The sequence below is a fragment of the Stegastes partitus genome, unplaced genomic scaffold (genome assembly GCF_000690725.1).
Source record: "Stegastes partitus isolate 25-593 unplaced genomic scaffold, Stegastes_partitus-1.0.2 Scaffold1582, whole genome shotgun sequence".
NCBI classification, from domain to species: domain Eukaryota; kingdom Metazoa; phylum Chordata; class Actinopteri; family Pomacentridae; genus Stegastes; species Stegastes partitus.
In genome coordinates, this window is record NW_007579313.1 from 65,219 (window position 1) to 81,124 (window position 15,906).

At 42.8% G+C, this 15,906-nt stretch overlaps 1 protein-coding gene across 1 annotated transcript; it reads left to right on the top strand.

Annotated features, from left to right (window-relative positions):
• The first annotated feature begins 801 nt into the window (after positions 1-801).
• On the top strand, positions 802-14,121 carry kctd3 (potassium channel tetramerization domain containing 3). Its single transcript, XM_008300744.1, has 19 exons — positions 802-1,194; positions 1,490-1,543; positions 2,402-2,447; positions 2,928-3,001; positions 3,096-3,154; positions 4,111-4,191; positions 4,339-4,497; positions 5,144-5,234; positions 5,815-6,005; positions 6,167-6,282; positions 6,457-6,544; positions 7,206-7,322; positions 7,515-7,685; positions 7,818-7,973; positions 8,291-8,387; positions 8,521-8,714; positions 8,824-8,962; positions 9,054-9,176; positions 10,317-14,121. Exons 1-19 carry the CDS (start codon positions 1,124-1,126, stop codon positions 10,897-10,899), a joined length of 2,610 nt encoding a protein of 869 aa, XP_008298966.1. The 5' UTR covers positions 802-1,123; the 3' UTR covers positions 10,900-14,121.
• The last annotated feature ends 1,785 nt before the right edge of the window (positions 14,122-15,906 follow it).

Here is a 15,906-nt window from a genome sequence, read left to right on the forward strand (position 1 = left end):
ATTTTGACTTAAACAAACCTTTAAAATATAAGTTGTATGTTGAGATGAATACGTTTTACAACTATAAGTAATTAGAAAGTACAATTTTGGGTGGAATAAACTTGTAATACTATTGATAGTTTTTGAGTGAAACAAACCTTTAAACTATACGTTGTGTCATAGGTGAAACAAACTTTAAAACAATAAGTAGTATCTTGAGATTTATATATTTTACGTCTATAAGTACTTGAAAGTACAGAAAGTATTTTCGTTGGAACAAACCTTTAACACCTGGTGGCGCCTGTTAGCGATCATCCGCGTCGGTAGGCGGCGCTGTCGCTACAGACCAGAGTCGTAGAAGTGCGCTCCTCAAACTGCAGCCTCCACTACTGTAGACGCATAATATTAGTTAAAACAAAGCCTGTGGCTGAAACCTGCAGCTCGTGATTATATCACTTATATAATTTACACTGAATAAAGACTTTAAACAAAACACGTTTTGTTTAACAGACTTTGTGCCGTTGAGTGTTCGAAGCTAGAAGAAGAGTCAAGATAGATATCTCCATGCGCAGTACGAGTTAGGAGGATAAAGTTCTCGGAGGGTCTACACAGTAAAATTATCTCAAATAGAAGTTTTAGTAAGTCATTAAAGCTACACATTGTATGGAGGTTTACACTAGTATACATTTTCTGGTAACAAGCAGAGTTTAGTGTCCGGTGACCTCGGCGGTAGTGGGGGTGAACTATCTTGGCTGCGCTGCTCGTACAGCTGTTTCTGTTTGTGCTGCTAAAACTGTGCGCAAGCTGGAATCCGCGATTTACATTCAAGGCAGTGATGCAAACAAGCCCGCTGGAAAATAAAGGGATTCTTGTGTGGCTGTCTTGTGGACATAAAGACCCCCTGCCTCTCTTCGCCCACTATGCGGAGGCTCGACGACACCCACGCAGCCCGCTGAGGTCGTGTACAAGGGCTGTTTTATGGACGGCGGCGGCGGCGGCGGCACCGGGGAGAGGCTGTGAGGCTGGACCGTCCGGGGGCATCAGCTGAGCTGGACGGAGCAGCGTTAGCAAGCTAGCCTTTTCGTGACAGAACACGGTCGTAACGGGGGAACGGCGACTCCTCGGCTGCTTCGCTTCGCTCATCATGGCCACGAACGGTAACAATTTGACGCCGGGGATGGGAGAGATCATCCAGCTGAACGTCGGCGGGACGAGGTGAGCTCCGTCCACACATGATGGTCATCGTTTGGTGAACCGGAGCTCTGGTTACTTACGCGTGTAACGTTTCTGCGTGGATGTTCTTCATCACACTCTCACAGACAAGAGTTTCTTATTGTACACGGTGTACATTTGACTATTTCTTCACTTTATTCTGTTATTGTAGCCTCACCAGGCAGTGTTTCCCCACCAGGACTGAGTATTTTGAGCATCATCATTTTAATGCTTTGGATTGGGCTGATCAGTCATGTTTTCATGTGATAAATTGTGCTTTTGTGTATTTATGTTGTAGGTTCAGCACCTCCAGACAGACTCTCATGTGGATCCCAGACTCTTTCTTCTCAAGGTTGGTTGAATGTTTTCAGGATTTTGACTTTGTTCAAACGCACATGGGACATTGAATGCATCTCCTCACTGATAGTAAAGGTGTTATTCTCACTTTTTAAATACTTAATCCCCCACTGAGAGCTCTCATTAATGCTCCCCAGGTTGTATTATAGGAGGCTGAACTAAAACAACACTAGTAAACAGCCTGTAAAGACCCAGTGACCATGCTGTGGTGCACTCACATCCCAGTAAAGACCAAATAAATCACATTACATAATTAATGCTAAGTAGGGATGTTCCACTGTGTCCATCTTGCTTCATTCTTCTGATGAGGGAAAATGTCAGATGATTACAATTACTGGAAAAAGGTTGAAAATCAAAGCTTTACTTTCATCAGTAAATCGTCACTGAAATACGTTTTGGCCTCCAGTGTGCATTCGAATGTTTCAAGAGGGTTATTTAAATGTAATTCTAGCTCTAGAAGGGAGCTCACATGTCGAGGGAAACAGCCGATCGGGGCTGGGCGGACAGCACGGTCCCAACAAACACTGGACTGAGCTCACGGTTTGACAACAGCTGACTGAGTTGTGTAAATGCCTGTCAGACTGTCTGCCAGCGCACCTGTCTGCCTGCCTGTCAGTCTGTCTGCTCCCAGCTGTCTGCAGTCATTTTTCATACAGCCTTATGAATTAGCACATCATAATGTATTAATAGCAACGCAAGGCAATAATTTGGACTTTAGTGTCAACAGGTTAGAAAGTATTTGTCAGAGTAATGATCATACCTGCAGGCAAGTGGTTACACTGCGGGTAAGTGGAAATGGAGAAGTGTTTGTGCTAACCGGAGAACTGTGTGTGTGTGTGTGTGTGTTTTCCAGTTTACTGAGTGGAAGGATATCCACTCTTCGGGATGAAACTGGAGCTGTGAGTAGCCTTTGTTGCTTCTTATTTCAAAACTAGGACACGGTTCTGCAGGCCACGTCTGACATCAGAAATATTGTCTGAAAGCTTCCAGCGAAGAGGACATGACATTTATTCAGTTACTGCAACTCCTAAAACTCTGATGCACGCCGCTGGGATGAACAAATGACAAACAGAGGGTCAGAGCGCGTTAGGCATCGTTAGACTTCATCCACTTTGTCAGTCGTGGGACGATGTGCTGCTTTGTGTAGAGCTGCAGCAAACTGATTATTTCCTTTTTTTTTCAAAATAGTTCTTTACCCTGCAAAATATCAGAACAGAAATAGAAATGTCATTTCCCTCTAGGCCAAGGTGACATTTTCAGTTTAATAAATGGACGACCTTTAAAAATATGAATTGATTACTAATGTAGTCGAGATTTTTTAACACTCACCGATCTCTTTTCCTCAGTGGGTAACAAAGTCTTCAATTTCTCACTTTCAGATATTTATTGACAGAGACCCGACAGCTTTTGCACCAATTCTGAATTTCCTGCGAACCAAAGAGCTCGACCTGCGGTAAGAAAACATCCTTGACTGTTTATTTTAAGGCAAAATCATGTTGGTTTGTATAGAACTTACAGAATATACATGATTTTTTTTTGCTCTGCAGGGGGGTCAACATCAGCGTCCTGCGGCATGAAGCAGAGTTCTATGGGATTACTCCTTTAGGTGGGTTCTTGAACAAAGTTTGAGGAGAAAACAGAGGCAGCAGCCTTGTTTCCTGCACAAACACGATGGAAGCCATATAATATTCTGCTGCCAGATTTGTCAGCAGACTGTCTTTAACATCAGCTGGTGTTGAGTAACAGCATGCAGGTTTTTTGGGTCCACTCTGAGCCGCTACAGTACAAAGAAGCTACTGTCACTAAAGGGAAGTGCTGTCTTGTAATGTCAATGTTGTCTGAGCTTCAGCTGCAACTTGACCCGTTCAAACCCTTAATACTGTTAGCTCCACGTACTCTAATGTTGTTTTACATCCTGTTTCGGTGTTTGTAACTTCCCTGCATTGTCTGCGCGCTTGAATGGGAAAGTTACCTTTGTGAAAGCAGATCACCTACTTACAGACACAATATGCGTCACACGTGACACAGTTTAGATCACTGAGGACTGATCAAACTCAAGGACAGAATCTGATCAGTTGTGTAGCTTCTTATTAACTTTGTCAAAATTTATAGAAACTAAAGAGAGTATGAGGATTAAAATAAAACAACAACAACAAAAAAAAAAAAAAGGCAAAAAGGGAACAAAAACAAAAAAAACTAACAACTAATTATTCGTAAAAGCAACATTCCCGCCCCAAAAAAAAAAAAAAAAAAAAAAAAAAGAAAATAAAAAAAAATAAAGAAAAAAAGATACATAAAAGGCAATAGATAAATAAATATCAAAGTACAAAAAACATCAGCCTCTAAAAAAACACATATATACACAGTTAAGGTAATATCCAACAATTACAACATTTTGAGATGGAATTAATGAGTTTAGTCACTCTTTATTTTCCTACTTGTTATTGTTTTACAGTATTTAAATAAGTGCTTAACATAAAAAACATCCGTCATGAAATCCTGGTAATGAGGTGTTAATTACAGTTTGTATGTGTCTGCACTTGTGTGTGTGTGTTTGTGCAGTACGGCGCCTGCTGCTCTGTGAGGAACTGGACCGCTCATCATGTGGGAGTGTTCTCTTCCACGGTTACCTGCCTCCCCCAGGTAAAGACATGAAGCTGAGCAGAAAGTTCATCTAAAAATAGAGTAAACAATTAGTTAAACTGAGGTTATCACAAACAAAAAGTACAGGATAATACAAAATCTGTAGAAATGTGTTTGTATTCATTCTAGTGACTCTTTCCTTGACAGCCATCCCTGCCCGTAAGTCCAGTCCTGCCTTAGCCGCCTCCGGCTCCGTCTCTGATGAGCGGCCGGGTCCAAGCGGAGCAGAGGGCTTCACCCGCGGTGTCCCCCTTCCTCACCCGGCCTTCTCTGGCTCCCCTGGAACAGATGACAACCACAAATTAGGTAGGTAGCCTCATGAAGAGTGTCTGGATTTCTAAGATAAATACAAAATAGTAATCTCTAGATCATATACAGTAATTGCTTACGTCTGTTGCAGCATGTTTCATCTTAGTGTGAGAAAGCAACCACAGATGTAGCAGTGACTCTTCTTTTTGCAGCGACTTGTCAGTAGGACTAAGTGTCTAGATTCTGCCACAGTGTCAGCTTGAGCATGAAGGTTTGCTCTGTCAGTCTATGTTCATACGGGTTTATTTATATATATATCTGTGTGTGTATATATATCTGTATACAACTGTTTGTGCGCTAGTGAGAGACTACAGCGTATGTAGTGTTTATGCGCGTTTCCGTGAGTGTGCATTAATGCTGCAGCTAATGTGACCTGACATCCTTTTAGTGCGCTGACTAATAGCACTGACTCAAGTAGCCTAGTTTCACTTCAGCCTGCTCCCTGCTGACGACGATATCAGAGAAGATACTGAGCTGCTATTAAATAACAGCAGAGTACACGCCTGCTTTTAGACATTTGAATCACTTTCTGAGAAAACAACAAAAGACAAAATGCAAATTCAGCCGCATTATCAGGTTGTGAAGTAAGTGTGTTTATGTCTATTTTGTCTGTGTGTGTGTGTGTGTGTGTGTGTGTGTGTAGGTCCCATGGTTGACCCTAGGAAAGTGTTGATTATAGCCGGACACCACAACTGGATTGTAGCAGCTTATGCACACTTTGTCATCTGCTACAGGTAATACTGCCACAGTGTGGTTTGTTAAAACATCACCATCCAGCTCTGGTTCATAAGTGGGAGACATTCAATTATTTATGATGCCAGGACAGAGTCATTTTCTTTTGTGGCTCACATTTCTCACTAAATAGTGCCGTGTCTGTACCGGTATACAAGTCTGTACCGGTATAAGTCACCTTTTGCTCTGTACATGTTCAGTCGATTGTAGACAAGTTAAACTCAGGACAAATTTATGGCAACAAAACAGCTCCAAGTGCATTTGGTTGTGAAGTCCTCCTATGAAACTCCCATGTCTCAGGAACAGACTTCTTTCATTCTACCAGATCCAAATTTGCCACATAGTAGCTTAAAGGAAATGTTGACCTAACAAGGGTAAATATTAGGTGTTGTTCTTTATTTTACAGTTCTAAGTCTAAGTTAAATATTAAGTTTAATGAATAGTCCACCAACCTACCAGACTCATGTAAAATTGAAGGTTAGATGCAGCAAATCCACAGATGTAGACCTGTATTACAGCAAATCTTTAGCTAAAAAATAAAAGTAGGGAAGAATATTTTTTATGTGTGTGCTGTCACCACAGAATCAAAGAATCCTCTGGATGGCAGCAGGTGTTTTCCTCCCCCTACCTTGACTGGACCATTGAACGTATTGCACTTAATGCCAAAGTGGTTGGTGGCCCGCATGGAGACAAGGACAAGATGGTGGCTGCCGCCTCTGAAAGCAGCATCATCCTCTGGAGTATCCAAGATGGAGGAAGTGGGAACGAGATCGGTGGGTTCATAACATTTAACAAATGTGGTCCAAGGAGGAAACCTCAGGATACAGACTGTTGTAGATAATGTATTTTAATGTGCATTTTTATACTTAACATTTCTCTCCCAGCCTCCTGTAAATATTCTAATTCCTGTGATTACATCCACCTGCTGTCTCAGGTGTGTTCAGCCTCGGCGTACCTGTTGATGATCTCTTCTTCATCGGAAACCAGCTGGTGGCTACGAGCCACACGGGAAAGGTCGGGGTGTGGAACGCTGTCACGCAACACTGGCAGGTAGGAGGACGTATGTAGTGCAGTGTTGTCTCCTTTATTTGTTCATGAAGATGAGAATTAAAGTATAAAGATGATCAGCATCAGTCAACAGGTTTTCAAGAGGACCGCAGGTATCTGTTGTATGTGCATAAATTTACTTTAATTTATTATAAGTTCACTTTCTGCGTGCATTAGGTTCAAGATGTGGTTCCCATCACCAGCTGTGACACAGCAGGATCCTTTCTACTACTGGGCTGCAACAATGGCTCCATCTACTACATCGGTACACACACACACACACACACCAAATGGCAGCAGCACTATATATCTTCTGCCTGTCACACAGTTTATTGGATGTTTGTGAAGTCGGAGAAGTCCAACAGAAATCCTTGTTACAAGACAAGATACAGGATGCAGTGCAACCAGGAGAACGGTGATATTTTTAAAGTGAAATATTGATATAATTTCAATAATACACACATGATAACATCATAAATTACCCATGATTGGTATCTACCTGGTTGACACTCTGACATCGGAACAACATACATGACAGATATGCTTGTTTTTTTTAGGCATATGTTATTTAACAAAAAAAGAGCCAAAACGCACAGTTAAAAAAAATTAAAGATGAATTTGACTGATAGCGTTTTAGTTTTTTTCAAGTTTTGTGTCAATATTGTGATCATTTTTTGAACAAAATCTAATATCACGACAGCCCCGGGTGCAACAAATGGCGCCTGTTTCTTATTGCTGCATTCATTCATTCAGTATTGTTTATAAAAAGTCTTATAAAACCACCACAGTGATTTTTTTTCACCTGAAGTCTGTCTAAAGATTTTAGATTCATTAAGGGACGGTAGGATTACTGGATCTAAATTTCATAAAGTGCATCAGAACTCCCTCCCAGACACATTAACACTTGTCCTTCCTCTTCTTTTCAGACATGCAAAAGTTTCCACTGAGGATGAAGGACAACGATCTTTTGGTGACTGAGCTTTATCATGACCCTTCTAACGATGCCATCACTGCACTGTCTGTCTACCTCACACCTAAAACCAGTCAGTACCCGAGTTCTTTTCCTCTAAAAATGAAGAGAAATGCTATTCTTTTGATTCCAGCTCTGTTTGTCCTCCGTGTTTCACCTACTAGGATATAAACAGATAGTGTTGGATGCAACACATATCGCTGTTACTCACCTGTGTGTGTTTGTGTTGTGTTTTTCACTCCCCCGTCCCTGCTTCTGCTCTCAGGTGTGAGTGGGAACTGGATAGAGATCGCCTACGGGACCAGCAGCGGAGCAGTGAGAGTGATCGTGCAGCACCCGGAGACGGTGGGATCAGGCCCGCAGCTCTTTCAGACGTTCACTGTGCACAGGAGCCCGGTGACCAAGATTATGTTGTCTGAGAAACATCTGGTGTCAGGTGAGGAAGGTGGAGCAGGTGGTGTTCCTGCTGATGGAGGATTATAGGAAATAATAACCAGCTCTTGTTAGTGTGTGCTCTGTCTTACACACACGGGTTTACGTCTTACCTCGTCGTGCTTTTGTGTGTCAGTGTGTGCGGACAACAACCACGTTCGGACGTGGACGGTGACCCGGTTCAGGGGGATGATCTCCACGCAGCCCGGCTCCACCCCTCTGGCTTCCTTCAAGATACTGTCCCTGGAGGAGACGGAGAGCCACGGGAGCTACTGCTCTGGGAATGATATAGGTGAGAGAGTTGAAGGAAGCTCAGAAGAAATGGAGCTGAAATGGAAATGCACATTAATATAAATGAAGGACAGAGGGGAGTGTCCTTGGAACAGATTTTTCATTGACACTAGAAGTAGTGGGTGGATCTTGTCCTTCTGATTCAACAGACTCACAACATGAAGATATGATCAGTCTAATATCAGCTGTTCAGCTCTTTTGAAAAGTAGTGAACATGAAAAAATACTGATCACATGAACAAAACCACTAGAGAATAAACTGTTTATCATGTTAAGGCATCCGTAGTTTCATGGGTGTTCCTCTGTTCTTGTATCTCAGGTCCATTTGGAGAGAGAGACGATCAGCAGGTTTTCATCCAGAAGGTCATCCCCATCACCAACAAACTGTTTGTGAGGCTCTCATCAACTGGAAAAAGGTACGAAGCCTCAAATATACCTCGAACTGCTCTAGCCTTTTTTAGAGTTTGTTGTAAGCTGTTTTTCTTTAACCTTTTCTTTAAAGTTTGTGTTTTCGTGCTTCATTTATATGTTATTAATTACATGTATCAGGATCTGTGAGGTGCAGTCCGTGGATGGGACCACCATCTCCTGCTTCATGGTACGGGAGTGCGAGGGTTCCAGTCGAATGGGATCCCGACCGCGGCGCTACCTGTTCACCGGTCACGGCAACGGCAGCATCCAGATGTGGGACCTGACCACTGCGATGGACACCGCCAACAAAGGAGAGGAGAGGAAGAAAGAGGGTGAGGAAGGAGGGGAGCAGGGGGAAGTGTGCAGGGCAGCATTCATTGAGGAGGGACAGTGCAGCAGATCAAATGTGACAGTTTCTTTTGCTGCTCCTGTGTCTGACAGATGTTGGTGGACCTACAGAGGAGGAGCTGCTACAGCTGCTGGACCAGTGCGACCTGAGCACCTCCCGCTGTGCAACGCCTAACATCAGCCCCGCCCCCTCGGTGCTGCACCACACACGCCTCCGAGAGTCCTGCTCGAGGTTGGAAACACGGTTCACCACGTACTCACTAAGGTTACCCACACATATGTAAACATGTTTGACTGACCTGTCTCTGTCTCATCAACCTCAGTCTGCAGCTACAGGTCCAGGAGCCCATCCCAGAGAGCCAGGCCACTTACGGAGCTGTGCGACCCTACAGAGAGAGCCCCCTGCTGGCCCGCGCACGTCGAACTGAGTCCTTCCACAGCTACAGGTAGCATCTGTCAGACTCTCCAGATATTGTACTTACTGATACTCTAAGGGTTTAAATAGTATTATTAAAATGCAGGTCGTTATGGTTTTATTCTGCAGGTTTTGAGACATCCACTTGATTTTTCATTATAAGTACTTCCATTAAATATACACCAAATAGTCACAATGTTAGCAACCATGTAGCAACCTAATATTTTCGGTTCCCCTTTGTGCTGTCAAAGCAACTTTGATCCACAGAGGTAGGGCATTAGAACTCTGGAGACGTCCTGTTGTGTCGGACACTGGAACACTGGCAGTGGATCCTTTGGGTCCCGTGGTCTGTTCGGTGGGCCACCGTAAGTCGGGTTTGTTCTGATGTGTCTCATGAATGCTCTATCAGATTGGGATCGAGGGAATTTGGAGACCAGGTTGTTTTCCTCAAGCTGTTCCTGAGCACTATTTGTAGGGTGCATTGTCCTGATAGAAGAAGGGTCTTGCTGCCATTAGAGGGTGAACTTGGTCTGTAACAGCGTAGAGGTGGGTGGTACGTGTCAAGTAACATCCACATGAAGACCAGGACCCAGCATTCACCAGCAGAACATAGTATCGTAATGACATGATCAATGTTACATCTGTCTGTGGCTGGATGGTGTATCGCCTCCATTAGGACTTTGTTGTCTTTTGTAAATTATCTACAACTAGAAAGACAGTCTCTAAAAAGAAATAAATTAAAAAAACAAAACAAAACATTTGTCTTTGTTGTATGGCTTAAATCTTAGGGATCTCAAACTATGAGCATTTCTAGACACCATAGGGGGTAAGTGAGGACAAGTGTCTTTTTGTAATTTCAATGACTTGTCCTGAAATCTCTCTGCACTTTTTTAACTTCCTGTTCTTGAAGCATATCGGATTCGTGGGATCTTGTGTGTTTAGCCCGTGAAGAGCTAATAGGGTGTGAACAAAGCAGACAGAGATGGAAACTCTGCAGTGCTGCTGCTCTTCAGAAGCACGACCAGCATCTGGTCTTGAAGCAGAGTCACCCTGTTTGCCCTCTACAATCTGATTATGCTCCGTGCATGTCAGCTGCAAAAATGCTGACTTGTCTGCATTATTTTTAGTTGTATATCCACCCGTAACTGACCCAATTATGTTTTTCCTGTAGAGACTTCCAGAACTTCAGCCTGAGTCGAGGTGTCCTGGACAGCACGGGCCAGCCGTCCGCCCATGGACCCGGTCAGACCCTCGATGCCCGCCGCTCGCTCTGCGACTTTGGGCCTGAGGACAGTGAGAGGAGAGCTTCAGTCATGGAGCTCTGGGCCTGTCGAACCACCAGCGTCAGCTCCAACACAAGCGCTGGAGCCGTGAGTGCTGCCGGCGTCTCTGGGGCGAAAGCAGAAAGCGGTCAAGAACCTCCACGGCAGCCTCCAGACAGCCCGGTTCCAGGAGGTGACGTCAGGCGAAAGGTGCATCCTCAGCTGGAGGAAGGGGAGGGTGTTGGATCAGGGGGGGAGGGGGCGAAGGTGGACGGAGGTGTGAGGAAGAGGGGAGTCCTGGAAGGAGGCTTTCTAGGGAGGAAGAGGGCTCCTCCAGTTCCACACCTCTCCTCCCTCCCCTCTGGATCCGAAGGCGGCGGCAGCGACTCGTCTGCAAACGCCTCGCCGTCCCCGACCAAACTGGCCGCCTCCACCTCGCCGCGACACAGGAAGCTGGCGCCTGAGCCGTCCAGTCAGGACAGCAGCCTGTGAGGGCGCCCGTCATGTGATCAGTGGATTTATCTCATTGAGGCGTCCTGCAGATGCACGTCGGAGTTATTATTTGGGAGATTAAGGCTGAATACGACAGGAAAAACAAAATCAGCTGCAGGCAACGTCACCGTCAATTTCAAACCTACATTTCTCACATAAGTACAGTTCAGGATGTTTGTTTTTTTCAGACCCACACAACAGAAGCACTACCACGGTTTAATGAGCCCAAGATGAAGAAGCAGCTACAACATCCCAGCAGCTTGACATCTCAACCAGAGCAGGAATGCACATTGTTGTTTGTCTTACAAAGATTTAATGAGTGACTCTGCTGGGTGCAACTGGAGCTCCACCATCTTATTCTGCTCATGGCGATTGTTTGAGGTTGACTTAACAGACTGGTGATGACGGTCGCACTTTGAAGTTGCAGGCATGAGTCAGATAAGTCCTGAGGAACTGCTGAAATAGTTTTCTCATCCTGTGTCGATGTTACTAACCCGAAGAGAACACACAGAGACGACAAGAACAGACAGAAGTCTGACTGACCAGGTACTTTTAAGGCTGTGTTGTTGCCGCCTGTGTGATTGAAGCACAAGTTACAGATAAGTGCAGACTAAAGTTTCTACAACAAAAAGAAAGAAAAAACAGATGACAACACTGAGGGTTCTAACAATGAATGAGGATTTGACTATTTAGCTTGTGAGACTCTTAAACAGCTGCAAAACTGACAAAAGGCACATCATGCTCTTTATCCAGAGTTTTACACTTTTAACCATTTAAACAGAAAACATTCAGATTTAAGCAGAATTTGAATTAAAATTTCTTCAGATCTTTAGCTAACAGTTATTTCCTTAAACAGATAAGATATTTTTTAGACTGTATCCAGTCAGAAAGTGTTGCCTATCACACAAATATGTGACTTGTATTGATGTTAAAAATGCAGCAAAACATCTCAGAAGAACCCATTTGGTGATTGGCCACGCTGATCTAGTTCCTTTTCAAAGACACGATGATCTCAACTGTCTGACAGTTTGGACAATTTGTTGCGCAGTGAATTTTTACTTCAACTTACCTTAAACTTGTTTCCTTGGGCAGAATCTTTTCAGCTCCTTGATTACAGCCGGACACACAGCGGTTACTGTTGGTGAAACACTCAAAGCCAAGCGACTGTAGCTGATCGCAGCTCCAGCATGCAATAAGACCTTCTGGGTTGGTTGTTCGACAGCTCAATACTATGCAACGGTTGTGTTACGACGCACAACAGAAACTAACACTCTGGTTTCCACATGAAGGCTCGCTAAACGTCGGTCGGCACTATACGTGGATGACGGCCTGCAAAAACACTGAACCCTCATGTGAGTGTGCGCTTACTTTAACCTATTAGTTCCAGTCCAAAGCCATTATTAATTTACTCCTGTACTAATTATAGTTTAACAGCTTCCTCCATCCTCAGCAAAGGCACAAAAATGGCAACTGGTGTGTGGCGCCGAGTGTATTTCGACTCAACAATCGGAGGTTTTCCATTAAACAAGTGCTGCAAAGCTTAAAAATGTGCAAACAGCGAGGGCAAATCTGCCTTCAGGTCATACAGTGATGAGTTTTCCTTGGTTTTTAAATCATCACTTGGTACATGTGTTACTGTGGGGGAAGCTCACACCTGTGCTCTACAGCTCATAAGGAAGAAAAACTATTTGTGCTCCTGGTTAAATTCTGATTTTTTTTCTCTTCACAGTGGTGCCTGTTTGAGATCGCGCTAATTATTTATTTTTTTATTTGATTTTTTTTCACTACCAACATGATACTACACTCTAATACGAGGACCTACACTACATCACTTTACTCCCTCTGGAACAGGTTTTTTTTTTGTGTGTTGTCTTGTGTTGGATGACTGTTGCAGTGCCTTATTTAACTGTTAACTGTGTGTTTGAGTCTATAAGGGTTGTGACCAAAGGCTAGTGAAGGCGGAGCTCATTGTGGAGGCACAACGACGGACCTGTTCGCTCTGGCTTTGGCTAGAACTGTGTTATGATAGATTTACAGCAGGCCAAATCAGATTATACGAGTGGCATTACATTTAAAATGTTTGTAAATATCCTCGATTTAGACCAAGATTGGAAAACCCAAACTTCTTCCTGAAACCTGAGGATTTTTTTTGTTTTATTTTTTTAATCTGTAAGTTTGAGGTGAACCAGGTTCACTTTCTCTTCTAAGCATATCGTGGTAAAGCGTATACTGGAAAGAAAAACAATGCACCTTGTTGAAGATATATTTGTGAAGGTCGTTCTATGAGCTAAACCAACTCGATCCTCTGAGTTTCCACTGCGGTTGGTCTGGCCGGCTCATGATCTCTGGTACTTTGTTATAAATATTGCGAAGACAACTGTAAAAACTGGTGACGGTAAAAAAAAAAAAGAAAGAAATGTTCATTCTAATTTGCCAAATCCAGGATCTATGTAACATCTTTCACTGCTTATTACTTATGTATAAAAATACAACAGACCATGTGGTCCCTGCTTGTACAAAGATGTAAATTTTGATACACTAACTGTACCGACAGTACTGAAAACAAAATCCTCATATGGATGCATTGGTGTGTGTGTAATGGTGTGTTCATATAAGGCCTATACTGATACTCTCATGCTATTGGACCTAACTGCATTTGCACTTGCACTACGAAGACTAATAGTATAGTAACTTGCTAGTGTTTATTTTATATAAAAATATACAGTCTAAAGTGTATTTCCGCACATCGCTGTTTGTCTGTTTTATCTGTCCATCCCTCACTGGCTACGTTTACATTATATTACAGCCAGACGCTAATGAGCTAAAGGAAACACATATCTGTTCATGTAAACTGCCCCTGGGTGTTTTGACATTGTGTATGTTAGAAAATGCTGCATTGTGTTGTTCTGTTATTATTTACAGCTGCCTTCAGTGCTCATCAGACACGACGACACTCACTAAACGCTCTCATTGTACTGAACATGTTCCTTTCTTTAACTGGCAGTGATTATTATTATTATTATTTTTATTACCTGTTTACATTCTCAATCTGCAGATCATTCAGCTATTTTTTACATTTCACATTATTTTCAAGCATAGGAACATTTTCTGTGTGTATCATTGCATATTGTATTAAACAATGTGACACTGTTCTGGGATCTTCACTCCAGTTTTGTGGCCACAGAGCATCAACAGCAAAAAATAAACAAAAATCTGAATTGTTGTGGGATTTGAGATGCTTAAATCTATGAAATGCGTATACAATGAATTCAAGCAAACCATCAGGACTCAGTTGTCGTATGGCAGTAAAGCCACCGTTAAAACTAGACTCAGAAAGAAAATAACAGACTTAAGAAACGCTGTCAGTCACTGCTGAGTTTGCAGTAAGCGGTTTGTACGGATATCTTGCCGAAGTGCGCGATTTTTGTTTTGTTTGAGTGCCACCGAGGTGTGTATGTGTGTGTGTCTCCCCAGCGCTTTCATTTCACTAACCTTCCTGTTCAGACAGTCTCCTCTCTGAGACGGCGTCTGTCGTCATTGTGATTTATGAGTTTAATAAAACGCTGTGTGTGTGTGTGTGTGTGTGTGTGTGTGTGTGTAGCTCAGGGCCATACTGTCCCTTACAATCACTCCACAAGCTCTCTTTTCACAACCTCTCCCTCCCTCCGTGGCTGACAATAGCTGTGAATGTGGCTGTGAATGTTTTAGAAGTGCCCTTGTCAGATTGGTGTCCTTGAGCGAGGGCACGGTTGTTACTGCCAGTTTGTTAATTTCAAACTTGCCTTGATGTCCCCTTGAGGGACGCAGGAGCAAAACTAAATTACTGCTGCATAGTTTTGATGGAGACACCGGCCCCTCTGTGTGCTGCTGTGTATGCGACTGTGTGTGTGTGTGTGTGTGTGTGTGTGTGTGGTAACTAAGTCTCTGCACAGCTGGTGGCACATCTGTGTCGCACTAACTCAGCAGAAAAGAGGAATCCTAAATCGACATCTCAGCTAGACGACCACCGCCACTCTGAGTCACCGTGAGCGGCGCATTTAGATGGGAAAGCTTCATTTATGATGTAATATCCAGCAGTATTCAACCATGTGTTAATACTGGAGGTAAACAGCAACTGAGGCATGTTGTCAGGGGCTTCTCCTCGCATGAAAATTCACGATTAAAGTGTTTTTTTTAAGCTAAATATCCAAGTATGTTCCTTATTCATGCACACATACACATATCTTTTAAATGTTTTGTTGTCATAATAGTAGTTTAAATGAATATTTCAACCGAACCTCATCATGAAGCCGTTATTCACGCATTATTAGTGGAGTTTCTGCCCTTTTCTGTCATTGTAGTGATTTAGATTTCACCGCTCGGGGCTTGAACATCAAAGTGGGACATTTGTGTGTCTTTTATTTTCAGTTGCTGCTTTCAAATCTCAGTTAACAATGGAGTAAAAAAAATTAAACTTAAACTGCTACAAGATGTCTTTGGCTCTTTTTTAAAAGAGAAAAAAAAAAACACCCACACAGGGTTTTGATTTGTTTTTCACAAGACTGCTGTGTTCATTTTTGTTCTGTGGGAAATAAACAAAGAGACGGAGCACAGTCACGCTGCAAACTTCTGCTGCGAGGACCGAGGCATCTACAGCCCGATGAGGTCTGACTGTAGTTCACAAGTGTTTCAAGTCAACACAATGTAAGAAAAACAAGAAAAATGAATATGTTTGGACAGTTTTTATATAATTTCCCAGAAAAAACACAAACATTGATCAATGAATCATCTATAAATAAGACCTTCTATATACAACAACCATAAATAATACTGCCATTGTAAAAAAAAAAAAAAAAGAAAAACGTTCTTGTAATAATACAGTAGGCTTCAATACACAAAACATCAGAACCCAAGTCAACACCTCTCACTGATAAATACTGTTTCTAGGCCTGATCTGCGGAGTCCAAATATAATCAATGTTTTACTAAAAAGACAAAACATTCCTCAGCTGATAGATGGAAATTACTG